The 27,725-nt window shown below is 40.9% G+C and overlaps 1 protein-coding gene across 2 annotated transcripts in view; it reads right to left on the minus strand.

Moving 5' to 3' along the window:
* The window catches only part of ADAMTS19 (ADAM metallopeptidase with thrombospondin type 1 motif 19), a 166,813-nt gene that overhangs the window by 40,175 nt on the left and 98,913 nt on the right, over positions 1-27,725 (minus strand). For both annotated transcript variants that reach the window (XR_014446790.1, XM_083151549.1), the window contains exons 12-18: positions 23,875-24,005; positions 23,573-23,745; positions 16,961-17,088; positions 8,512-8,632; positions 6,704-6,784; positions 3,244-3,401; positions 1,125-1,278 (exon numbers count right to left, since the gene is read on the minus strand). Coding sequence is in view for 1 of the 2 variants with exons in the window: in XM_083151549.1 (XP_083007675.1) it covers positions 1,125-1,278; positions 3,244-3,401; positions 6,704-6,784; positions 8,512-8,632; positions 16,961-17,088; positions 23,573-23,745; positions 23,875-24,005 (946 nt within the window). In the remaining variant the exon portion in view is untranslated. The remainder of the gene's footprint in view (positions 1-1,124; positions 1,279-3,243; positions 3,402-6,703; positions 6,785-8,511; positions 8,633-16,960; positions 17,089-23,572; positions 23,746-23,874; positions 24,006-27,725) is intronic.

Genomic DNA, 27,725 nt, shown 5'->3' on the forward strand with positions numbered 1-27,725 from the left:
TCTCGTCCCGCTGCAGGTGGGACATTGAATCCTGCCTGCATGTTCTCGGTCGAGCTGACCGAGAACGGGACTGGGTCACGGCAGGCGAGCAAGCTCGTCTGCCGTGACCCGAAGATTGAATACCCCCCTTATTCAATCTTCGGGTCACGGCAGACGAGCTTGCTCGCCTGCCGTGACCCAGTCCCGTTCTCGGTCAGCTTGACCGAGAACATGCAGGCGGGATTCAATGTCCCGCCTGCAGCGGGACGAGAAGGGGGCATGGCCGCGAGTTGCGGCCGGGAAGTGACGAGCTGCAGCCGGCAGCTCGTCACTTCCCGGCTGTTCTCGGCAGAACGAGCCTGACAGCTAGAGATGTCGGGCTCGTTCTGCCAGGAAACCATGTTCAATGCTGTCGGGGAAGACAGCATTGAATAGGGCCCGTCGAGCATCTCCCCCACGGGAGATGCTCGACGGCGATTGAATATCCCCCTAAGTCTGACTTTTTACCTTTTCTTATAACTTGGTTGTAATAGCTAGAGCTTTGATTTGGATAAGAGTTCATACGGAAAGTAACATTTAACCTTCTGCAGTGCAAATTTATTTCTGCAATTCAAACAGTCTGGTTTAAATGTTTAAATTGTAATTTTGTTTTTGTTATTCAAAAATGGTCTACATTGAGTGTTGAATGATGTTATTGTTCTTATTTTAAAGTGGCTCACTATTGGATGTGCTACTAGTGCTAGGACTGTTGAGCTTGACTAGACGTTGGACTTGAAAGGGTTAAGCTGAGAGAAGACTGAGATAAGTGCTGACTCTTCTGTGAGCCTTCGGGTAGAGGATCTCATTGAGTGGATGACACTGAACCTGGTGCTCTTAGGGTCAGGGGTGTCAGCAGTGGGTAATGTGCCTGGGATGAGACGGTGTGTCTTCTGGGTCATAATGAGCTGTCATATCACTGGGTAGGATGATGTTTCGGAGATTAGTGAGTGTCATAGGTGGGTGATAATGTGCTTAGGTCAGGATCATAAGCCCATTCCCATACAATAGTCTGCCCCTTATTTGTGAGGGGTGCTCACAGACCCACTGCACTGATAAAATGCTCCTGCCGTAACCCCTCATCATTAGCATACACATTACAGCTTTACCTCCTGCACACACAGCATCGCAGTCCTCCCAACCCGAGTGTGTCCACATATACAAAGGTTCGTTCACTTTTGCACTCCGGTTCTCTGGAATTGGGTCCAATGGTATTGTATATTCATAATGGAGACCATAATTCTGGTCATGAAATAGCAGCACCTGTGAAGTATACAGATCAATTGAAGAATTACAAGTTAGATCAGTAAAGGAAATGGAACATTGGCACATGCTGCAAACTGGTGTCCCAATGTGTGGAAAATATTTTGTCAATTTCAGGAAAGATGCTGAGACTTCTGTGTGTATGTATCTGAATGCGTTTTATTGGGAAGCAGATATTTTTATTAACGCCGAGCGTAATTTGGCTCAGGGAAATCTGTTATTGTGAGAAAAGCAGTTGTTATTGTAAATCCCTTCTAGGTTCAGTTGCAAATGAACAGGTGGAAATTACAGAGAAGAATTTCAAAACATTCAAATTCCACACCAGAACATTCAGAAAACTGCTGTCATTATTTGTATCACATCATCTTTCCCTATGTGCTAAATATTTTGGAATGTAAGTAAAACTTGGAAAACTGTCTACATTGCAAGCGATGTGTATGAAATGTTTTCCATTTCTGGTTCGATCTCCTTTCCTGGACAAAATACATTTGTAGCTAGAAGTATTTTCTAGAAGCAAAAGCATGAGGATCATGTGACTTAAATTCATTGCAGGCATTCCCAGGCGTCTAGGCCGCTAAGTGGTGGATTTAGAAATAAAACAAACATTCTCTTATATAAACTTCTATGCGTTCTACAAAGTGTAATTCATTAAGGCACAGTCGGTGCACAGCGCAAAGAAACTTGGTGTTGCATAATTGGGGCACTATACATTGTATGCCCTGTACATCAGAGGTAGATTATATCTTTGTGAGGCATTTGTGCCCTCCTCCACCAGTTCTTGCCGCTGGTGTCATGTTCTGTGCAGGGCAGCCATCAGGGGGGACTTCAGGGACTCCTGTCCTGGGCCCAGACAGAAAGGGAGCCCAGGACTAGAGTTTATAAAGAATAATTGGTCATAAACAAAGTTCACATTTCCCTCTAAGCAAAGTAGAGGCTGAGTAGTACTGTCAGTGCTGCAGACACAGGTATCACCAGGCATTCCAGGCATTAAAAAAAGGAAAGAGGGGCCCAGCCTATTTGTCAGTCCCGGGACGCACAATTTGTGATGGCAGCCCTGGTTCCATGTGAGAAGACAGTGAATGGACAGTAGATAGCAAATACACTGTCACCATGCCAGACTCTTACTATAATCTGTGCCGACTCCATCTTTCAGAATACATATATAAAAGAAAAGATGGTATTACTGGAAAAGGCAGATGGAGGAGGGGGTGCAGATTGTGTGGGGTGCCCCATTAGCCAGGAACCCATGCACACTGTACACTACACTTATACTGTAGATACATCATATTCTTGGGGAGGACACACCTCCTAAAACTATTGGTGCATCTAGGTGTGTTCCATTCTGAAAAAATGACAACTCCTCTTTACTCTACAACAACCCTTTTGGGTACTTGTGTAGTTTCACAGCGCCCGATATATCGGATGTGATATTGGTCGATATATCAGATGTGATATCAGCCGATATATCAATGTGATTCGATGTTCATAACCCCACTCTCCACTATGCATGGAGTTGATTTTATATAATGTGGCGAGCGCAGTAATCCACGTCCCCTCGCGGGGCTCGCAGCACTCGCCACGCTTCGGGCTTGGTGGCTCACTGCGCTCGCCACACTATATAAAATCAACTCCATGCGTAGTGGATAGTGGGGTTATGAACAGGTAAAAAATCGCATCGGATCACATCGATATATTGGCCGATATCGCATCCGATATATCAGTCAATATCGCATCCGATATATCGGGCGCCATGAAACTAAACAAGTATCCTTAATTTATTTAGTTTTACAAGAGTACAGATTAAGATTGCCGTTAAAAACTTATTTTTTTAAGGTGCATTTCGAAAGAGTTAGAACATCATTTTCTATTCATTCGTTTTAGAGTTTTCTGACAATTGTGCCCCCCCATTGTTTAGAGCTAGGACAACAGGTAGCGACTGTTGTAATCACGTTTTCTACATCTTACCAGAAGATGTAGAGGAGATGTTGTTGGACCTTTTGCAGAAATCTTCTCCCAGAGTCCTCTCCGAATATAATTTACAGTGGTCCCAGCCATTTGAAAGGTTCCAGGCTCTTCAATCTTCCAGTCATCATTAATAGACTGTTTCCCAGTGTCCCTTAAAGCTGTAAAAAATGGTACTTCATATTAAAATTGGACTCCTTGCAATTATAGAACCTTACACACACACACACACACACACACACACACACACATTTATATGCCTTTCACAACAAAGTTCTGTTTTCAACTGGGTATGGGCAGGGACGGACCTTTTCAAACTCTGGTTCCAATGCAGGGTTATTACCAGGTCGGTGCAATTAACACAGCACATGGGTGCAGTGGAACTCATCTCCAGGCACCGAGGATCTGGCTATGTAAAGAGGGATCTAGTAAAATTGTATGCACCAAAGAATGAAATCTGTGAGCGTGCGCGTGTCTATCAGGCATACACACTCAGACAGAACTCACTAGTGAATAAAGATTGCTCTGTCCATTGCCATACCTCATTTCCAGTAGAGAAGGTATTTCTAGAAAGCAACTGGCTGCAGCTGTCTCATGGGCATGTCCTGGGCATGTAAGCCAATTCTCAGATGTATCTTTTGCAACAACAGATACTAAGGATTATGGCTGTCGGTGTAGAAAAAGTGGTGGGCTATGCTTCCAGAATTGTACATGCATGTATCTTCAACATATACTGTAGGGTGACATTTAATAGAATGCAATTTTTAGACACTTTCAAATTCGCCCATTTTCGCACTTTTTAAAATCGCATTTTTTGCCACTAAGTCGCATATTTAATGAGGTGCATGTTCTGGGAGAAAAAGTGTGATAAAGTGCGATAATGGGTGAATTTTAGGCATGGAAATGTGCAAATTTGAGGTAATGTGCGAATCTGTGTTTTAAAAAAAAATGGCGTGAGGTCCCCCCTCCTGAGCATAACCAGCCCCGGGCTCATTGAGCCGGACCTATTTCCCTAAAATACGGACAAAAAATCTGGGGGACTTCCGTATTATTGGAACCAGGTCCGGCACAATGAGCTGGTTATGCTCAGGAGGGGGGACCCCACGCCATTTTTTTATAACACATTTTTACACACTTTTTTACACAGGACCATGCACAGATCGCAATGATCGCAATTTTAGACACATTTTCCCGATTTCGCATCTCATTAAATATGCGAATTGTATATTTTCAATGGGAAAACATCTGGATGCGAGTTCCAGCGCGACTAAAAATCGCACTTTCAGAAAGTGCGATTTCGCAGCAAAAAACGCGGGTTTTGCCATTTGCCATCAAATATGCGAATTCGGGTAAAAGTGCGATTTCGGCCGATTTGGCGAAAAAAATAGCAAAAATCACATTTTCGAATCCCATTAAATGTCACCCATATTGTCAGATTTTCACAAAATTGCCTGATTCAGAGTTCTACACAAAACCCATTGGTTATATCAGGGCTGGGCAATTGCGGCCTTCCAGATGTTGAGGAACTACACATCCCAGGATGCTTTGCATTAGTTTTGCTATGTGGCCATGCTGAAACTGATGCAAGGCATGCTGGGATGTGTAGTTCCTCAACATCTGGAGGGCCGCAATTGCCCAGCCCTGGGTTATATACAACTCTGATGCCACCAATATCATTGTTTTAGCACTCATCGTTTCCCACCTTGACTATTGTAAGCTCTATACTGTATATTTATCTTATTCGCCTTTACCCACAATCCATCAAGAAATCTGCTGCTGGTGACATTCTAAACCATTTTATCCTTGTCTCCCCCACCATCCTCTGAAATTAGCTTGAACTGGATTCTGGCTCCCCACTCTCTCCAAATCCAGTTAAAACGTCTGACTTTCAATCATTTTAAATCTCTAACTTCATTTCTGTTCACACACCATTCCAATCCCTTAGGATGCTGCCTGGTCAACCCTGGTTACCTCCTCTCATGCTCACCTTCAGGATTTCTCCCATTCTACCACCACTGCAACTGACTCCCTTGTCAAGTCAGACTTTCTCCCAAACATTCACTCCCTTTTATTAAAATCCTGCTATCCCTCTTTTTTTTTTTTTTTTAAATTCGATAATTTTTATTGAAATTTTGTTACATATTACAACTTATACAATACAATAACAAAAATAAAAAAAAATGGGAGAGATAAGAGAGGAAAGAGAGGGAAGAAAATCAGAAAATAAAGAGAAGAAGAGAGACAGAAGGCAGAAGGCAAGATAAACATCTGGCAGTGTGCAACACAGCCCAGCCATTGGTGCCATCATCATTTACATACATTCTTTAGTTTTTTTTTACCATTTAGTCTGGAGATACATTGAACAGGTACTTTATCAAGAAACAATAAACGCATTTATTTCCCAGAGCCATGTAATGCATTATAGGATTTGGATTGCTGAATAAAGCATGACAACCCATCTTGTGTGTTTATAGAGTGTTTACTTGTGTATTGTTTGTCAGAAACACGTGGTTACATGTTCCCACTCAGCCCACACCCCATGCAGTGTTACCTTACTAAGTATAAGTTCACAATGCTCGACAGAGCCTAATCAGACAGACGCATGAGGGGCGAGTCAGCCCATAGGTCCCATATTTTGTGATAAGTTTTTTTGGAGCCCCTGGCAGCATATATAAATTTTTCGTGTCTGATCACCAGGTTAGTCAAACCCGTCCACTCTCGCAAAGTAGGACCCTCTGATGCGAGCCACTTTCTTGCCACACACACCTTGGCAAGCGCATATAGGTTGGTCACATATCTTAGCATATATTTATCTAGCCCGTCCACCTCCAAAAGTGCCAGAATACATAGTCGTGGGGTGAGCTATCCCTCTTACTAAGGGTGGTATGCACAAGTTTTACTTCTGATTAATGCACTAACATATGCGATTATCACTGTCTGAATGATTGCTCTAGACGGCGATGTGCAGCAATGTGAGCTTCCTGCCCTAACTCATCATTCTTCTCACCACCCTGTCCTTACATTTTCCGCAGTTCACCTTCCGACTCTTCACCCTTTCCCTTGATTCCCAACCTCGGCACTCAAGACACATTAACAATTCTTGAATTAAAGATAGCCATACTTGAGCACAGAACCATCTGTGCTCAAGCATCAATATCACTAAAACCTGAACTGTTAGTGTGCCCTGATGATTGAGCTTGGGAATCAAAGCCTCATCAAGGAACTCTAAGGAACAGGGCCTCGGACAGTTCTGTTGTTTATGTTAACAAGGGGGAATTAGGTTAATAGCTCTTCTTTGAAAATAGGTGTTGGAGAAAGTAGAAAGTAAGAAAGAAAAAGCAATTTATTTAGAAAATGTGCAAGCCCTATAGTCTTGCACATGCCATGTTGTCTTCGAGATTGAAAGCGGTGTTAAGGATGGTAGACATACAGTATTTTAATATAATTTTAGCATTTTACTTACCTAGATAACTATGTGCTGGTGTTTCTTCCACAACTTTAATTCTCCTTGCACCAGCTGGTATCACCAATGCCTCAACATAACCTGCATATTTATTGGACAGAAATATATTGAGACTCAGTGATCAATACATTGTTCTTGCACAAATAAGTACAAATATCGTACAAATCTTGGTTCATGTGTTTCAATCTAGAGAATGCATATTCCATGTCAAACGTTAGTTACCAAATTATTTAAAAGGGGCAGACTGGATGGGCCAAATGGTAGTACCTGTACAGTATATTGTTATTAATAACATTCTGGACTCTTCACACTTACAGTAGTGCAGAGGTTCCCAAACACAGTTCTGAAAGATGGTTAAATCATATTTATTGATGTACTTATTAAGTGACCTGTGTCCAAGCTTGGTTATTCTTAAAACATGGACTGTTATGGTGCCTTGAGGACCGCGTTTGGGAACCTCTGACTTAATAAAGTAGGCAGAGTTTGAGTGACAGCCTTACAGAATTGTTGTGCAGAAATACAGTGCCTGATTCAAAGATGGAAGCAATTCAATTTTCCCCACCTGCAGTGCAACATGGTTTTGTCCATTTTAGAAAAAAATTTGATTTGCGATTCATTCTGAATTAGCCTGTTATTTACAAATCATTCCACAAAATAAATGGTGATCTTAGGGAGCTAAGTTCCCCTTTGTTCCACATAGGGAGGTAACCCAGGCTACCGCGAGCACCCAGTGTTCCCTAAAGTTTTTATCACAGTGTATGGATTTTATCATTTTTACTGTTGAAAATAAACCTGTTTGTTGGATTCACCACTGGAGTGAGGATTTCTTATATCCCGTGTAAGGAGGAGAGACCAAGTGAAAGAAACCTTTCCGTGCACCTACTTCTGGTGAGTTTACTTTCTAGTGGTCTCCTGATTGATGATCCCAGTCTGGGCTGTCCTTCATCTGTGAATTGGGAATAAGGAAAAATCTGAAAAGAAACCATTACGTGCACATAGGGCACATTTCCAAGGTCAGTTCTTTTGGTTGGATGGGAACCACCAGACCGAGGGAGTGCTGATACGGGAAAGTTTCTAGGATCACGTAACCTAGGAGTGTGGAACAAAGGGGAACTTAGCGCCCTAAGATCACCATTTGTTTTGTGGAGTGTTTTGGGATCCAAGGAGTCTCGGGTGTATCTTGGGCTGCAGTGTTCCAGGCACAGTCATTATCTTCACATTTTTCTCGATTATTTACAAATCATGTTGAAGGCAAGTTACATAATGGCCCTTATTCCAATCTGATCGCAGTACTAATTTGTTCTCAAAATAAGAAAAACCATGTGCACTGCAGGTGGGGCAGATGTAACATGTGCAGAGAGAGTTAAATTTGGGTGGGGTGTGTTGAAACTGAAATCTAAATTGCAGTGTAAAAATTATGTAGCCAGTATTTCCCCTGCACAGAAACAAAATAACTTACGCAAAAGTAACTCTCTCTACATGTTACATCTGCCCCACCTGCAGTGCACATGGTTTTGCCCATTTTGAGAACAAATTTGTACTGCGATCAGATCTGAGCTCAACAATCCACGACCGGTCTCGGCAAAACAAGCCTGACTGCTTTTAAAGTCATGCTTGTTTTGCCGAGATGCCTGTTCAATGATGTCGGGAAATACAGCATTGAAAAGGCGCCCGCCGCTATTTCCCCCGTCGTAAATAGCGGCAGGGGATTGAATACCCCCTAAATGTAGACTGCTCTAGCAGACATTACATTTTATAATTGTTACTGTATGAAACCAGTATAGTAGTAAAAAAATAAAATGCATTACCAGCTCCTCTTGTGTGATTGAAGTCACCTTTAATAACTCTGCAGGATTTTCCATTGCCATTACATACACCACAGTGATCCTCCCTGGACAGAGAACCCAATACTCCATCACAGCCAACTTTCTTTTGGAAGAAGAAAAGAAAATACAGTACTACTATAGAAAATATGACGTACAATATGTACCAGGCACACAAAAATATAATATGTACTGGGTGTTTGATACATCATATGCAGTTAGTATTTTGACAGTTACTATTTTTTAAAATAGTATTTTAATACTAATTGTTGACATTATATGTGCAGTCAAATACTGTACAATGCAAATATGTTGGGTATCCATATTATAATAACAACTGACATGTGGTGGTTATTTACAGCAAAAGTGTGTCATGATTCCCATACTGTAGCTATGTAGCAGGAAGGCAAAATGGACCTTGTTAGATTCAGGGAACTATGGCTAATGGCATCCGGGTGCTTTGCTCGCCCCATGTATAACACAAAATGGGGTTCTTTGAACAATCTTTGAGTAATCATTCATAATTATATCATTTTCAATATTTCTCTATTTTCCATGGATGACAATAAATTACTTTCCCAAGATATGTGGTAACGAAAGAAGACAATAACAACATGTAAACAAAACAGTACTAACACATGCCACATACATATTATAATACTGCTGCATTTATTCACAGGAATAACATTATGTATTTGTTTCCATAGCACTGGATAGTTGTTTAATATTGTCAGATATCACAGAATCATTGTTGTGTCATATTTGGAATTATAGTCTACATAAATTGATGTCAGGGCAGAGCCGGCCCTAGCCTAAATGACGCCCTAGGCAAGATTTTGGCTGGTGCCCCCTAGCACCGCCACTAGTTTCGCCTCTGACCCTGCTCCCCTTTCCCAGCACAATCAACCCTCATCATAAGTCATCATTTTTGTGCTCCTACCGGCAATATTTTAAACAGAAACAGTGCAAACATTCGGTGCGCAGCCCAAACAGGGGTGTGTTCTTGCTGGGAAGGAGCATGGCCACCCAATAATACCCCCAATTCAAATATTATGCCACAAAGTAGTGCAACTTTATTCACAATATATCATGCGATAGTGCCTCTTATTCACGTTACATCACACAGTAGTACCACTTTACCTTATGTACATTACTCCTCACATTATTCCCTTAGAAAAAAATCCTGAGAAAATATTGTATTTTAAGCACCTCCATGGCCACACTGCAACCCAGCACAAATCAGTGTGTGGTGTGCAGAGGAGTAGAGCTGCAGCTGCTGCTGTCACTTAAGGGGAGGGGGCCCGGGGCCCCCACTGGGCCCTTCCATCAGACTTTGGCCTGGGTAATTTGTACCCCCTTCCCCTTTCTCTCGGTACCCCTGATAATACCACACAGTAATGCCCCTTACACATGACACACATTATTAATGTCCTTATAACCATAATGCCCCTTACACATTATGCCAACCTTTATTAATGCCCTTTATACACATAATGCCCCTTACACATATGTTGCACATTATTAATGCCCTTATACACATGACACACATAATGCCTGTTACACATATGTCGCACATTATTAATGCATTTATACATGACACACATGATGCCCCTTACACATATGCCGAACACTATTGCACAACCAACCCACCCACAGACAGCACTCGCACAGCCGCTAACACTGTGACCTCTGCCTCTGCTTGGATACAGATGTTTCCTCATACATCTTGACTCAATAGGCCATGCAGCTCCTGGCCAGTTCTGCTAACGTTGGGTGCATTTTTTGCTGAAAATTCATCTTATTTGCATTGTTATGACCAGCACACACAAGGAGCTTTCGATTATTAAAATGATATGTGGCATGAATATATTCTGTGTGCGACTGTGGCTGTACCTGCATAGAGAATGCTATGTTACAGTGATTTCCATGAATACACTATTTCATATGCAGATACAGCCTCACTCACACACAGAATATAGGCATGCTGCATATCATTTTAATCAGCAGAAGCTGATGATGCCCCTAGGCATTCCAAATGCCCTAGGCAATTGCCTAGTTTGCCTATGCCTAAGGCCGGCTCTGTGTCAGGGACCCCGCACTATGTGATTTCTGTGTGAATACTCATTACCCTATTGAAGCCTGCACCTTTGCATTGTGTTTTTTGCACATGGCATGCAGCATATTGTACAGGACAAACTCCTGACATATAAGCATAAATGTGCTCTGCGAATGCCGAATCAGTGTACACATTTCATGAAATTAGAACCCAGGCTGCCTCATAGACACACACACACACACACACACACACACACACACACACACACACACACACACACACACCTTATTTAGCTTCAGTCTTAACTTAAAGCACCTCCCCTGTGCATTTGCTTCCACAGAAAAAAAGTACCTTTTGTATCCAAATAAGGCCAAAACGTCTGTTTCAGAATTTAGCAGTCGGCCATCTTGGATTCAAACCAAGGCTTCCCATTCCATGGGAGCTGGCCGAGATGCAGGGAGAAAATAACAATAGTGACCACTGCCCAGGTGAATAGTCTATGTTAAGGAAGGTGGGCAGGATATATAAGTAAACTACTAAAAATAATTATGTGATTCAGACTCAAATATATTTTTTACAAAACCATAGACATAAATACATTTCGACTCATACTGTATGTTACTGTAAATACATTAACTTTTTCACATGATAATATAATGAACTAGTATTCCTATATCATGTCAGTATGTGCTGAACCATAAAAGCATTTTTAGTAGAGTATTTTAGTTTTATAATTAATGTATTGTTCTTGTTGCACATCACATCTATGGATGGATAGTATTGTACCTGCTGTATCTTACATATTTTACATCTATTGGGAACAAAGCCAATGCAGAACAAAGTCACTCATTTTAAGTCAAGTCTAAATTTACAAAAGGGCAAAAAGCCCAAAACAGATAAATTCAACATTTGTGGACTTGAATTCCTTAAAAAAAAAAAAGCACCATCTGCGCAGAACTGTTTTCTAGTATCAGTCACTGTGTTACACCTGCATTAAGTCAGCAAAGGAATTGTCCTTCATTACAAGCTGCAGAACAAATGATAGTGTAACTACTTTGCACATACATGCTTTTATACATTAACATAATTTACTGCTACACCATAGTATACAGCGGCAGCTACTACCTGGATAAAGGAGGGAGCTGCCATTGGCCATGCTGCCTGGTTGCTGCCACCTTACCCCTGCTACTGGCCGGGTCCAGACACCTACACAATGTAGCTGACAGGCACTAGGACTGGCACAGTAGCAATGACGGTAGGCGCATGGGTAAACCCTTGTTTTTTTTGGACTGCTTCGGCTAGAAGGGAGCCAGCTCTCTGCTAATCGCAGCCCAATCTGGAAGTCAGGAGGGAGGAGACACCTCCCAGTGGGACTGCCTGTCATCTGGGTGAATGGTAGGTAGGACCTCCAATAGGAAGTCACTTCCGGTCACAGTGAGCCAGTGGTCGGAGGATTAGGTGTGTTTTAAAAATGTTTACTCCAATACTACACTTACCAGCAGCATTCCATTTGATAGCTATTATGCAAACAGATCTGTATATTGTGAGTGGAAGACTATATTCAAGCAATTCTAAATATGTCATTGAAATTTTATAGATAATTCATGGAATATCTGCCTAGGATTGGATTAATTTTCAGCAACAAATTGGTGGACATGGTGTATCTGAAACTTGGAGGCTGAAGATAAGTTTTGCATATGAGTGAAAACAGTCAGACGCAAGGGATGTCTAAAATATAATTGGTATAGTAATCACTGACTAGTACCAGGGTATTGGTGGATACCCAAGACAAGGGCAAACCTGCTGGTCTTCTCCAGGAACCCCCACAAAGAGATATGGTTTTCTATGTACCTGGCACACAGGCCCTCTGTTTGAGTTTTCCTATATACAGTAGTTGTCAATGAACCAAGACAGAGACTGTCGGGTTGAAACCAATGGGGTGCTGCTGTTGGGCTGGAGCCGATAGGGTGATGCCATCAGACTGGAACCGAAGGGTTGCTGCCATCAGGATGGAACTAATGATGTTGCCTTCAGACTGAAACCGATGCAGCTGCTATGGGGCTGGAAGCAATTATGCTGCCACTGGGCTGAAACCAGTAATTCTGCTGAACCAATGATGTGGCTGTTGGACTTAACCTGAACTAATGAAGCAGAGTATCGGAGTTGATCCAGTGGAGTAAAGTATTGACTGGATAAGATGGACAGGCTGAGTATTTCCACAGAACGTATTAGTCCAGGGTCTGGAGCACCGGGACATCTTTAGAATAGCAACATTTCTGAAGGTAATTGCAGACTGTCAGAGCAGAGCTTATACTACCTGCAGTATTACTATTGGAGAACTATGTCAGGTGTTTGTTGCAATGTCTAGGATTGGAGAACTAAGGTTCAGCAAAGAAATGGTGAACAGAATCAAGTGGCTACTGCCGATCTTGCCATTGGTAGAATAATAGTCAGCTGATCAAAGTGTCATGGTGATGCTTAGCATATGGCATGAGGGTACATGCTGGAAAGCATGCGGTGTAGCTATGGCAGTGACAGCATTCAAAGAAATAAACACAGGAGAGCCTGCATGACCTCTACAGACAAGCACACAAGTAATCACCAGATAGTCTGCAATCACTACTGCAATCTGGATTCTGCACAGGTGCACAATTAGACTGGGGAAAGTGCTACAACAAAAATATACTGTAGTCATGAGCTGGGTACACACCTAAATATTTATCATTCCAATCTGTCTATTGATAACAAAAACAGCACTGAAGACTTTACTGCACCGGGAATGGTTGACTGGCTTATCAACATGATGTGAGTATGGCAGGTGAAAGGGGGGAAGTGCAGGGGGACTCCCAGTGCCTTCAGAGCAGATACGGGGGGGGGGGGGGGGGGGAGGACTCCTGAGTGCTTATGACCTGTAAGGTGCACTGCCCTGGCAGCAATGCTCCAATTCACTGCATCATTAATAATCACTATGCTGCAAGTCCCTGTTTGTTTTTATTTTACTTTATAACCATTATAATGAAATTGCATTTTATTTGTTGATATTTATTCTCTCCCCCCCCCCCCCCCCCCCTCCTTGACACTTACACCCTCACTAATCATGGTGGCAGTCATACGTAAGGGCAGAAGTGACGTATCGTCACTCTGGGTTCTGCTGCGTCAGAGACCCGATGTTTGCCATGGTTACCCCGGATGCCTACTACCAAATATGGCAACGGGAAGTCCCGCAAACATGCAGACGACTATGGGACTTGTAGCGTATACTCTGATTAGAGTCCTGCTTGATTGTGGGAAAAGAGTGATGGACTAGGTATTTAAAGAGTTCATTTGCAACACATCAGGACACCTTGAAAAAGTCCTCAGTCAGGGGAAGAAATGCGTTGGTGAACTTTTGCATTTGAAATGCCAGGAGACAGGAAACAGAGGAGACGGTTACCGACAAACCAGGAGGTCCAGCTGACTGCCACTTTGTGACCACTGTTTACACTTTTATGGAACTGCTTGAACACAGTTCCTTAATATTCGGTAATTATTAAGCACCTACCTCCTTGTGAACCTGCCACTGTGCACTTTATATTTATTAAGCGCCTCTATCCAGCATTTTTAGGACTTGCCATCGATTGTTTGTTTTTATTGTCATTTTTATTGTCATTAAAACTTGTGTGAAACGTACTTCACTATCATATCCCATTTCTTTTGTATGTAAAATCCATGTCAATACTTCTGCAGTACCTGACTGCATAGTTCATCATCATTTATCATGTACAGTATGTCATTTGTTTAGCTATAACAAAGATGGCTAGTACAACAAAAATAAATCATACATAGTTATAACAAAAAAATATGAGTACTTTGGTCGAATTTTTTGCTCTCGTGCACAACACACATATCCAGTCATTACATCATGCAAATTGTAGCTCTGATCACTAATGTTTCTAAGAATGTGTTTAACTTGATGGCCAAAGACCTTGTGCAAGAACCCAGATGTTCAACAACTTCATTTTAGGCTAAAATATAAGATAAAAATGAAGTAATATCCTATTATTTTTCGATTTTAAGGGTTCATAAAACTTAGGCGCTAATTCAGAGATAGAAGCAAGTAAAACAAGGAGTAAGAAAATAAGCATTTGGCATGTTTGCAATCTATGTTGCACTGCAGGTGGGGAAAATTGCAAATGTATAGAGTGATTTAAAGTTTGGTGGAAGTTTGTGTTAGCTTAATTCTAAATTTTAGATTAAAAGAGTAAAAACAATGCTGCCAGTATTTTCCCTGCATGCAAAAATTTTTATAAATGCATTTGCTCTCACTTTTTGCAACCTGGTATTTGCAGAAGCTAACAGTTCCTTTTTTAATTTGACTAACTTTTAAATCGGGCTCTCATGGAGTGATGTAATATAGTCAAGTTCCCCAGAGGTGCGAGATGCTGGCCAATCTCTGACTTTTATTTTAAAGCGGCAATCATTTAGAAGGCATGAGTTCAGACAGCATCCCACACCTCTGGCAAACTCGGACTGTACTAGTTCCTGCCAAAAGTCTCTGAAATGTTCTATACATAGCAAAAACAATCCCTGACTAGATTGTGACTGATGTTAGTGTAATAGTGTTTTTTTTTAAAGCGTGTTCACGCATTTAATTTGAGTTGTCTATGTTGCATAAGGTATTTGCTTTTGGAAGTGCACTAAACTGCACTTGAGTGAGACTTGATCAAACATGCTGTTGGAAGAAATGATCCAGGACAGTCGTAGTTTAGAAGATGTCAAGTGAGACAAGATAGATGGGAAGCCTAAGGATGGAGCGAAGAAGAGGACTCTTCCCCGATCCATAAACTGTGAAGGAGGCTGTTGCTGTCACCAAAGCAGGAGGTTCTTTAAGAGGAACGGCAAAATATTTTGGTCTCAAAGTCATGACATTAGAACGTGTAGTAAGGAAATAAATGATACTAATGAACTTTCAGTAAAATTACATTATTTGTGTCCATGTCAAACAGCCACAACGACACAAATGCACAATTTTTCTACAAGATAATGTCTCCTTTACAAGGAGATCACATCTCCTACTTGAGTGGGAGACTTCTTCCGTTTTTCCGCTAAATAGCAAATATTGATTTTAAACAGAACTATTCATTGCTTTCGAATGACACATTTTATGTTGTTCATATCATAAAGATCTACCCTTTGATGTTCAATCGCCATAGTTTAAGGTGGCCATACATCAGAAAGATATTGTACCCAATCATACAATCTCAACTGATTGTAAGATGGATTGTATGCAGATTGTGTGCACATCTTATGTACACAATCATACAATCAATCAGCAGATGGATTGTATGACTGATTGTATGATGGATTGTATGCAGATTGTGTGCACATCTTGTGTAAACAATCATGCAGCAGATGGATTGTATGACTGATTGTATGATGGATTGTGAGTAGATTGTGTGTCCAAAAACCACCAAGGACTGCCGGGGATTTCAAGGGAAATTGTACACAATCATGAGCGCAATCGATCTTAAGATCGATCTTTCTGATGTATGGCCAGCTTTACATTAACCATTTGGCCGGTTGGTCGTCACAAGCAAAGTGGAGATCAACTGTCACCACACCCCACTATATTGTTTGTGTGTGTATGTACATGTATGTATTTATATTTATTATTTATTAACAGTTTCTTATATAGCGCATACATATTCTGCAGCGCTTTACAGAGAATACAGTATTTTAACATTCACATCAGTCCCTGCCCCAGTGGAGCTTACAATATACCACATGTACACACACACACACAGACATTCTAGGGTTAAATTTATTGGAAGCCAATTAACCTACCAGTATATTTTTGGATTGTGGGAGGAAACCGGAGTACCCGGAGGAAACCTACGCAAGCACGAAGAGAATATAAAAACTCCGCACAGTTAGAACCATGGTGGGGATCAAACCCATGACCTCAGTGCTGTGAGGCAGTAATACTAACCATTACACCATCCGTGCTGCCCAATATTAGCATATGTGACACCTTAGTTTACGTCCTGTCTGGTCTCGCCCTCCACTCTTTCAGACCCTGTCCCAAACTCTGTCTGTATGACCCCCAACAACCACCAACCCCTCACTCTAGCTGGCGGCCTTTTCAAAATTTTGCTATGGGGCCCACAAAGTTCTAGTTACATCTATGCATATACTCATTGATATTATGGTACTCTAATAAGTAATAAAAAAGTACTAAATATACTATTATGAGATTAGTTCAAACATAATAATTTGCGCTGATAAGAGTCTAGTAAGTATATTATGCATGATTTTCTGATTAAATACATCTGGTATCTGGCATCTGATATCTTCTCAAAAACAAAGCAGATCCCTCCCATAATGTCTGAAGCTTTTTACCTGGCATCTACCATTTGAACACATGTCCAGTCCATTTTGTCCGCAGGAAGTTCCATCCAGTGTTTTCTCTGCTACCATAACAGGCTGATCCTTTCCCAGAGCAGAACAGAAAAGTGCACAGGGCTTATCTGAAAAATAATATCATAGTCATTCATCGCCCATAGCGTGCTTGACAAGGCATAAAGTACATCAAAACCTCTATATATATATATGGTGGAGGAATACATTTACATTACATATTTAAAATGTATCTCTTTTCCTTATCCTTTAGATTATTGGTAACAAAGTTACCACATAATAAAATAAGCTTATTAAATGTGCCTTTGACCTCCCCACATGTACCTCTGACCCACCCTCCTCATGTGTACATCTGACACCAGGACCGGACTGGCCATCTGGCCATTCTGGCAAATGCTAGAAGGGCCGATTTTGTTAAGAAACTTTGCCCTGAGCCTGCTGCCTCCCTGTCCCTGTCCGTCACTGCAAAGGGCCTCGCTGCCTCCGCGTAATTTGCATATTGGCACCATGACACCGCAGCGGCAGCCACTCCTGAGCCCACTGCCTCCAGTCCTGGCTGCCAGTCACTCTGCGCTGCCCCGCCCGTCATTAGTTGCACCTGACCGGGTGGAACTGCAACATCAAGTGATAGTCCTGATGAGGGGGGAGCTGAGGGGCGGGCCAGCCACCTGAGTCAGACAGACTCATCAATGCATCATTTCCCCCGGGCGGGAGAATCTGCAGCAGGGCGCCATGGCGGCGGGGTGCTATTTAAGCAGAGGGCCAGGCAGAGCCAGTCATATGGTGACCGTAGTCAGATCCATCCTGCAGTGCCAGTGCGACAGTGCAAGCCAAGACTAGTAAGTGTCCTGTTCTTGTTTTTTGTCTATGGCCATAACTGTGTGCAGCATATTATGTAATGGTATTAACTGTATGCAGCATATTGTGTAATGGTAATAAGTTAACTGTGTGCAGCATATTGATTAATGGGCCTCACGGTGTGCAGCATATTGTGTAATGGGCATCACAGTGTGCAGCATTTTGTGTAATGGGCATCACGTTGTGCAGCATATTGAGTAATAGGCATCATGGTGTGCAGCATTTTGTGTAATGGGCATTATGGTGTGCAGCATTTTGTGTACTGGGCATTACTGTGTGCAGCATTTTGTGTAATGGACATTATGGTGAGCGGCATAATGTGTAATGGGCATTATGGTGAGCGGCATAATGTGTAATGGGCATTACGGTGAGCGGCATAATGTGTAATGGCCATTACGGTGAGCAGCATAATGTGGAATGGGCATTACGTTGTGTGGCATAATGTGTAATGGGCATAATGGTGTGTTCCATAATGTGTAATGGGCATAATGGTGTGTTCCATAATGTGTAATGGGCATAATGGTGTGTTCCATAATGTGTAATGGGCATAATGGTGTGTTCCATAATGTGTAATGGGCATAACGGTGTGTTCCATAATGTGTAATGGGCAGTGTAATGCCTCCTTTTTGTGATGCCATGCCTCCTTTCCATGAGGCCATGCCCCCTTTTCAATGTGCGGCTTCGCCGCACAAGGGTCCCGCCTACTGCAGTGGGCCTGTGTGCTGAAAATGCCATGCCCGATTTCTGGTCTCAGTCCAGCCCTGTCTGACCCCCTCTCTCTATCTGTAACTCTGCCTCAGTTACCATCTATACTGTACCTTTGCAACCTCACCAAGGCTGGTGGCTGCTGATCAGAAGTACAGTAGCATGGAGATTAATCTATGTTTACGTTAAAAAAGAGCCATCTAGGATAGGATATAACTAATATATACAAATACATTAAGGGTCAATGCATAAAACTGTCAGGTGATCTCTTTACTGTGAATACTGTGCACAGAACATGTGGATACCCCTTAAGGTTAGAGTAGATGAAGTTTCATACCCTGCGAAGGAAGGGATTCTTTACAACAAGAGCAGTTAAGCTATGGAATACTCTGCCAGAAAAGGTTGTGATGGCAGACACTAGTGATATATTTAAAAATGGGTTAGACATATTTTTTGCAGAAAAATGTATCCTGGGATATAACCTGTAATTATAATGTATGATAGTAGACTAGAAAGAAATAAGAACCATTCTTGGTATTGGTAATTCTAAATGAATACACATAGCTAGTGAATTCATTTGGGTCTATTTTAAAATTATTTTCAAAATTAACCCTTTGAGTGCATTTAAGTGAATTTGGCCACAAAAGACGTTCCAGGGCGCCTTCCAAGCGTGGACAACTCAGAAGTGTATCGACGCACAAGGGTCTTATTTTGAAGAATTTTTATTATTTTTAGCGATACTGTATCTTCAATAAATATTTTTTCCCGAATTTGGTCTCATTACTTTTTATACAAACCCTGTGTGCGTTTGTATGTATAAAAAAAAAGAATCGAGCACTCAAAAGGGACTTGATAACTTCTAAAAACTTATCTTAAATAAAGTGAGTAAAGTGAATCAATAAATCCAAATAAAGGCATTTAATGTTATGTATTTAATGTGTCTGAATGTGGAGTATTTCAATGGCTCTAATGACGGTAACTCTAACCATTTCTCAGCTGCAGACATTTTCTGTTGTTTATGACATTAATATGCCCTATGGGGAAGTCAAAAGACCGATGCTGCCTTTTCATGCCCTTCCTGACCTTTCACTCCATAAACATTATTATGACATTTTGCTGTGAACCCACGCACGCCTGTTGCACTTTACAAATCATCTGGAATCTCATAAACATCCCATGCTCAACACTTAGATAACATAAATCACAGCAAAACATACAGCAAATAAAAAAGAAACAAAAAGAGGAAACATTCAGATAATAAATGGACTTTCTCCGCCACTCAAATGTATAAGGACATAACAATTACTGCATGACCAAAACATAGAGAAATATAATACATTTAAGAAGTTCGGGAAGATGATGCTGAATTTGGGTTTGATTCTGAGTTGAGTGTAAAGCAAGGAAATGAGAGGTGTATCGAAATTGACAGAATAGATATCAAGATATCGGAGAAAAGGCGCTTTGAGATAAGTGTTCTTTGCCAAGCAGCAAAGTATATGGGTAGTCACTCCCAATAGTAGGTAAAGAAAAGGTTTCAGGAAGGGTATAACTACGCTAAAATATGAATTTATGGTTTACCAACCCTGTTGACTTTTTGAGGGCAAATCTCAAATCCGACCCAGATTGGAACCGTGTTACAAATATGGAGTTCAGATCTGGGATTTTGGTGCAGAAGTGGTATAACAATAATTTCAGAGTATGGAAATATGTACAGCTAGAAGGAACAACAGAACTTTGTGTGCTATTAAGGATAAATATTGTATACTCAAGTGAACCGGCCATAGAATGTCCAGTACAAGTAAGTATTACAAAGTATACTCCTGTCTTTGCAGTGATTGTTGTCGTTAAAATGTTGTCATTGCCATTGTATCATTTTACACAGATGACATTTCAGATTGTACTGCCACTTTTTGTAGACTATGTCTTTAAGAGTAAAGTTTGTCTAATTACAGTATGTATTATATATATATATATATATATATATATATATATATATATATACATACATACATACATACATACATACATACACACACACATACAGGTTGAGTATCCCATATCTAAAATATTCTGAACATGTTGTCCTTTTTTTGTTTTGTCCCCCCCTTCACTTCCCCTCCGTACCTTTTTTTTTATACTCACCTCGTCTCCTGTGTCCATGGCGGGCACCTATCAGAATCGTATTCAGCTGCATCCCCAGTCCCAAGGATGCATTGCACCGATGCGCTGGTAACGTTGCCGGAGCAACTCGCACACCTGCACAATGCATAGTTGGAAGCGGGGATGCCACTAAAGATGGATCCAATGGTTGCTGTGGATGCCAGGGGACGCCATGGATCACCAAGGGACCAGGTAAGTATGTAAAAAAATTATCCCTTATCCAAAATGGTTATGTATTGGAAATGTATCTGAACAGTGCTGAGCTGAAAATCTCCACTATGTTCTGTAACTTAGATTATCACCCGGCAGTAAATAACACGTCAACCTACTTTAGCTCTATCATTGCTGATACAAAGAGTATTATGGGGAGATCATCTGCGGGTATTTTTTTTTCTTAAAGCTTAAAACTGCTTTTATGTCCATTTTAATATCTAACTTCTAACAGTCGTACATCTGATATAGAGAGATCGTAAACACACACTAACATCTCTGTGGGTGTTCAGAATAAGGATCTACAGTATAACTGTAATTTTATTTAAACCATTGTTTTATTCCATATGTTGAATGTGCTTTACAACCAAATGTACAAGTGAAGTGATTGCTTTTCATATGGAAAAACTGACATTTGGAAATCTGTGCAAATTTTACAGGCAGCAGCGATATAACTTCTAGCGCAGGCTTCTAATGGGACATATAAAATATGAAAAGTCAAATTTTGTATTTTTAAAAGAATTTTTTCATTCTTCCTGAAAGCCTGCCACAAGCCAGGAGACATCTGAAAAGATGTAGGCAAATTAATAACTATGGGCCTGATTCTGGTTCACCTGCAAAGGCAAATGATGTCTCTAATGGATAAAACCATGTGCACTGCAGGTGGGGCAGATGTAACATGTGCAGAAATAGTTTGATTTGGGTGGTAATTTGTACTTCAATCTGATATCTATATTGCAGAGTAAAAATAAAGCAGCCAGTATTAACTCTGCAGAGAAAGAAAATAACACTCAACTCTAACTCTCTCTGCACATGTTACACCTGTCTCCCCTGCAGTGCACATGGTTTTGTCCATTAGAGAGAGAATTTGCTTTAGCAAGTAAACCAGAATCAGGCCCTATGTATATTTATAAAGTGTCATAATTCTAATGTACAAATATATATATACTGGTGGTCAGCGACAGACTGGGCCACCGAATCAGCCCTGGCATTTGTGCACGTGTGCGACCTTTGTTGCACACGTGCACATGCTGGCCGCGGTCACACATTACCGCCATGCGCAGGCTGCCTCTCCTGGCTTGCAGGAGAGTGGGGAATAGTGGCATGTGATGCCCCCCTCTCTCCTGGACCTTAGCAGCGCACAGAGAGAGATGCCAGACCAGCCTTGAGTCCAGCAGCTCTCTCTGTGCGCCGATCTCTTTCTGTGCGCCGATCGGGAGGCGGAGCCTCCACCTTGCAAGAAGAAATTGGCCCACCTGTCCATCGGCCCCTCTGGCATGTGCCAGAAGTAACAGATGGCCAGTCTGGACTTGCTGGTGGTGTATTAAAGGAGGAGGCGGCAAACCTTTATCCTAGCCATGGCAATAGTTGACAGATGTAAAAGTTGACAAGAAATTAAAAATTTTTTGGGTGTCAGTTTGTATATTTAATCACATGGACCCCAAACTAGTGTACCCCTCCACTAGACATGCTCCGCCCATTCTTTACCGTTCATGTTTATGGAAAAGTATAAAAAATTCCCCAAAAAAGAAATAAAATGTGTGAACTATTGTCAGGCTGACCTTTACATTGTGCTGGGATTTTGTCAATGTTTTCCTTGTCAATATCAATCCTATGGTGTTGAGCTATTGACTGTTGACCTAGACATGGAATATGGACTGGATATCGCATACTGCTGGGAGAATCATCAATGTCACAAAAGGAAAGAAAAATACTGTAAAATACAGAGGGGTATATTCAATGCTCTCGACGAGCAGCCGGCGAGGGGGGTTTGTACGGTGAGGATGGCTTTTTTTAGCACGGAAAAGCCATCCTTGCCATCTAGCCCCCTCGCTGGCCGCAAACCCTATCTTCTGATGGCGAGGATTTCCCTAAATGGCGATATTCACAGCATATTCAGCAGTGAGCCTTGCTGTTTTGACGGCCATGCTCGCTGTTTCCACCACACCTCAGGGAACAGGCGAGGTGGGGAACGGCGAGTGCGGGGGGGGGGGCAGTTGAATACTGACCTGCTAGCTATGACGGCAAGCTTTCAGCACTGCTCGCCATCATAGCTCGCCTATTGGCATTGAATATACCCCAGAGCATCTATTCTTCTTACAGCCTTGTCCTTTCTCACTGGGGTACAACTGAAAACAATACAAGAACAAGTAATGTTTGATGTAGCTCTCTGGCGTACCTATGCGCATTATACACAGAAAACTTTACCGTTGGAAAACAACTATGAGATTTTAAGATGGTGCACTCATCACTCCTTTTTCATCCACCGCAAATCGACTTGAATTCCATAACAAAAAAAAACTTACATGTAATTTTACTAAAGGTTATAAAAAAGAAAATGGGTGATGTTATGAGAATGGGAGCTCTGCAGCGATTACCATTTTACACAACGGGATCTCCACATGTTTTTCAGTACCAAGTATTTGCCAAAAGAATAATAACATTTTAGGTGAGTAAAGTAGTCAGTGAAATGACTCCTTAATATTTACTAGTGTTGCTATGTACTATGTACAGGTAATCCATAAATATTTTCCATTTAATACTGCCATGACAAAGATTAGCTGGTGATATGTATGACATAAAAACAAAACATAAAACATAGAAAGTATTATGCTAAAACAAGAAACGAGGTAACTTTAATGCAGTATGCAGTAGAAATACCTTCATTAATGACTGCATGCCACCGGTGCTTATGCTTAGGGTAGGAAGAACGTAAGCTGAAGGTCTGGCATTGTGAGTCTCTGAACTCTGGCACCCCAGGAGGACATCTTGGGTTCTCACATATTTTGTATTGAATTTTGGGATCATTACATTGGCGTCTTTCAGTGCCTTGACTAAAAAAGATACCAAAACAATTGTAACATGTAGATAAAATAAAGGACACCTTTATATAAAAATCTAGTAAGTTATCCCCAGGAATCCCTGTATAATAGTGTATTTACAGTAAATGAACAGTACTGTACCTAAGACATTTACGTTGTCTACTGCGAACTCCAGTGCCACATGTTCTGCTGCAGGAACTCCATGTGCTCCACTCCCCAGACATGTGTTCCGAGGATGAGGTCATGCTGGTGCATTCTCCAACCCTACACCACTGGGTGAGAATGTGTTCATCATTATAAAGACTGATAATTAGATATCAAGGAGGATGAGGACATACGCTGTGTGCAAAGTTACATTGATATGTGTATAAACACTACCAGCAGTACTTATTATTACTATTATTCATTTTGATCATTTGTCTATCATATACTGTATACCATAACCTCCAATTTGCATTGCATGTATAAAAGCATTTAGGCTGCAGTCACTTTTTTGTGGGACATACCAATGTTCTAGAATTGTGTGTGTCATGTAATCTAACCTCAGATAGATGTAGACTAATAGCTCACACCACTACAGTCCTTGAATTTCAATTACTACTCGTGATACCCTACTTCATCTATGGATATCATACCAGTGATGCCTCAGTTACAACCCACTGGTGGCTGACTTCTATCTCACATTGGGGTTTATTCTAGTTCATTCTTTCTGACAAAATCCTTCTTAGATGGACAAAACCATGTGCACTGCAGGGGGGCAGATGTAACATGTGCAGAGAGAATTAGATTTGGGTGAGTTATTTTGTTTCTGTGCAGGGAAAATACTGACTGCATGATTTTACACTTCAATATAGATCTCACTTTGAAGAAAAACCCCACCCAAATCTAATTCTCTCTGCACAAGTTACATCTGCCCCACCCGCAGTGCACATGGTTTTGTCCATCTAAGAAGGATTTAGTCAGAAAGAATGGACTAGAATAACCCCCATTGTGTGAGTCGTTGGAACTGTTTGTTCTTTATTTTGGGCCTAAGTCACATCTTAGCTGCGAAGGCTGCTGACGGATCGCCATGTTTTGGGTTGCAGCGACTGCGTGTGACATCACACAGCCACTGTTACCCACCCTGCAAATGGTCCAGACACTCCTCCATTGTCCATACCACACCCAAACAATGCTGCATGGCCATCCTCCCAACGACGTGTTTCATTGCCGCCCCTGCCATCACTTAGTCTGCAGTGGCATTTTTGCAGATGGACAAAACCCTCCTGCACTGCATCAGCCCTTTAAGGGCAAATGTAAAATGTGCAGAGAGAGTTAGATTTGGGCGAGGTGCGTTCAAGCTAAAACCTAAATTGCAGTGTAAGAATAAAGCAGCCAGTATTTACCCTGCCCAGAAACAAAATAACACCCAAATGTAACTCTCTCTGCACGTATTACATTTGCCCTTAAAGGGCTGATGCATGCACACTGCAATATGCAAGCTTGCAAATTTTATCCTGCAGGGGATTCAAACCGGAGCCATAGCCAGGCATTTGGTATTTAGTTGGTTTTGTTAAGTAAAACTGGCACTTCATTTTGTAGGTCAAACAAGGAAAGGTATAGGCATTTTCCCAAGTGATCAAGCCCTTGCTTAGCAATTGTAGAGGATCAGATAGTGATCACTTTAGGATTTGTTTTAAGGCATGCAGGATTCCAAACACAACGGACAAACCTGTGCACACAAAAGCAGAGTCATAACTACACATTTTAGAGCCACCTCATAGTCTGAATAGAAATAGTGGCTTAAAGAAAACATTTTATTTTAGGAATTTTTTATTTTTTTTATTTTGTATTTTACTTGTGAAACAGCTATAAGCGTAACAGTTGTATGTAGTTTACACAGCACTGTGTCCATAATTCTTTTTTACCTCTTTTTTGACAGGAGTTAGCAAGTCTCCTGGGGCACCAGCAGCTGCAGTATAATTAACTGCTAGATTTAATTCCGTTTCTATTCAGCGCCCGGAACTTATTTTTTTTTTTTTTAAGATATATTGAAAGAAAACATTTGTTGGTTCTTGCACATTAGTCTGGTTTGCACTTCCTGCTTTCAGGCGTCCCTGTCAGGAGATCAACTAGGATACTAGAGTCTCATCAAGATTCTATTCTCTGAAACTTATGTTCTGGAGTGTCCTCCTCTTATGCATCTATGTTACAGTTTCTATTTAAGTTTTATTTCCAATTTTGTAAATGTGAGCATTAAGCAAATAACTTTTACATAAGTATAAATAATCCACATAGAAATTGTGGTATTAAAATAATCAGAAAAGGGAAAGCAAAAATGGTTGTGTCTATACCCCCTTCAGTTAATGTACCCAAATGTGATGATAAGTGAGGGCAGAAATGCATGCCTTTAAAGTGCTGTTATTTTGTCACCAACATTAGACACTTGTATCCCTGCGGGATCAATTCCCTTGTCACGCTTTGAGTGTGGTGGCTCACTCCGCTTCACTTGTCAAAGGTTAATATTCCCAATAGATGCTCATGTGTGAGGGTACATTAACTGAGGGGGATTTATCTGCTACTCATGCAAAATACTGTATTTCTACCTACATCATCATTAGTGAGTAATTGCACCTGCAAATATATATATATATATATATCTATATATATATAGATATATCTATATATCTATATAGATATATATAGATATATAGATATATAGATATATATCTATATCTATATCTATTTAGATCTATATAGATATATATCTATATAGATCTAGATAGATATATAACTAGTAAGCCCGCTTGAAGCTAAAGCTTCAAAAGCTAGTCTGCTACCTTCTGTGTTTGTGCATGTGTGAGAAAGAGACTTAGTTTCACTCTCTGCCGGCAGATGGCAGTGTTTCAGAGACTCATGGACACTATATATATATATATATATATATATATATATATATATATATATATATATATATATATATATAATATCTCCTAACAGGCATACCTGCAGGTCTGCATGTGATTTACTTGTGTAAATTGATCCTTATTGTACACAAAAATTCATACCAGAAAATTGGAGGAAAGATAGCAATAAGCACCTCCCCTTAGGAGTTAAGTGAATGAGGGGTACCAGTAGTGAGGTTCATGAAGCAGGGGCAATAAGGGGGGTCAGTGTATCCGTTTCATGGCTTGTGCTTGGAGGCATAACCACCATTGTCTCTGGTAGTTTTGCCACTGAATAGCCCCTTCCCTCTCCGATCTTCCCTCTTTATCTATAAGTATTTGCAAAAGTCAGATGGGCACAAGTCTGAAATCAGACATTTCCTTTGTTAGCAAATGCAGAGCAATTTCCTAAAAAGTTACGCTAGGCTCATTGTCACAGCTTACGTTTATGGTTGGAATTATTATAGAGATCACTACAGGCTTAAAACGCATTTGGCATTCTGCTGTAGAACATCAAATTCCATATGGCGTAAAATACATTTGGTTGTCATCGTCTTCGTACAAAGTGATCTATTTTAATTGTCTGTTTCATTGGGGAAAAATGCCCAGATGGTATTAATGGAAACTTTGAGCATGAAAAATTCTAATAGCACAAAACAAACTTTGGCAAAAAACTGAAAGCTGTTGACTGACACTACACAGAGTTTCCAATATTGATGAATGTATTCCCTTTACGACGTAACAAATTGCAGCAATTAAATACCTTAAATAACATTTTAATGCACCAGGAAAGACTTAAAACGCATTAAAAATATTTAAACTTTTGTGCAAAGAGCATAGCGTGTGGCTTGGTCATATTATTTTACAATTAGTTAAATATACAAGTTTTCAATGTTGCTTCTCAAATAACAAAACTAATAATAATGTACACAAAGTAATAGTTATTTTTACTGTATATTCTACCACTGAATTGCCTCATGACTGATAAAACTTAATTACTCATATGAGTGTAGCAATCCCTTAACATCCATCAGTTATGTTCTCTAACGCTGCATGTGCATTTATCTG

This window comes from Crinia signifera, chromosome 1, assembly GCF_055691185.1.
Source record: "Crinia signifera chromosome 1, ASM5569118v1, whole genome shotgun sequence".
NCBI classification, from domain to species: Eukaryota; Metazoa; Chordata; class Amphibia; order Anura; family Myobatrachidae; genus Crinia; species Crinia signifera.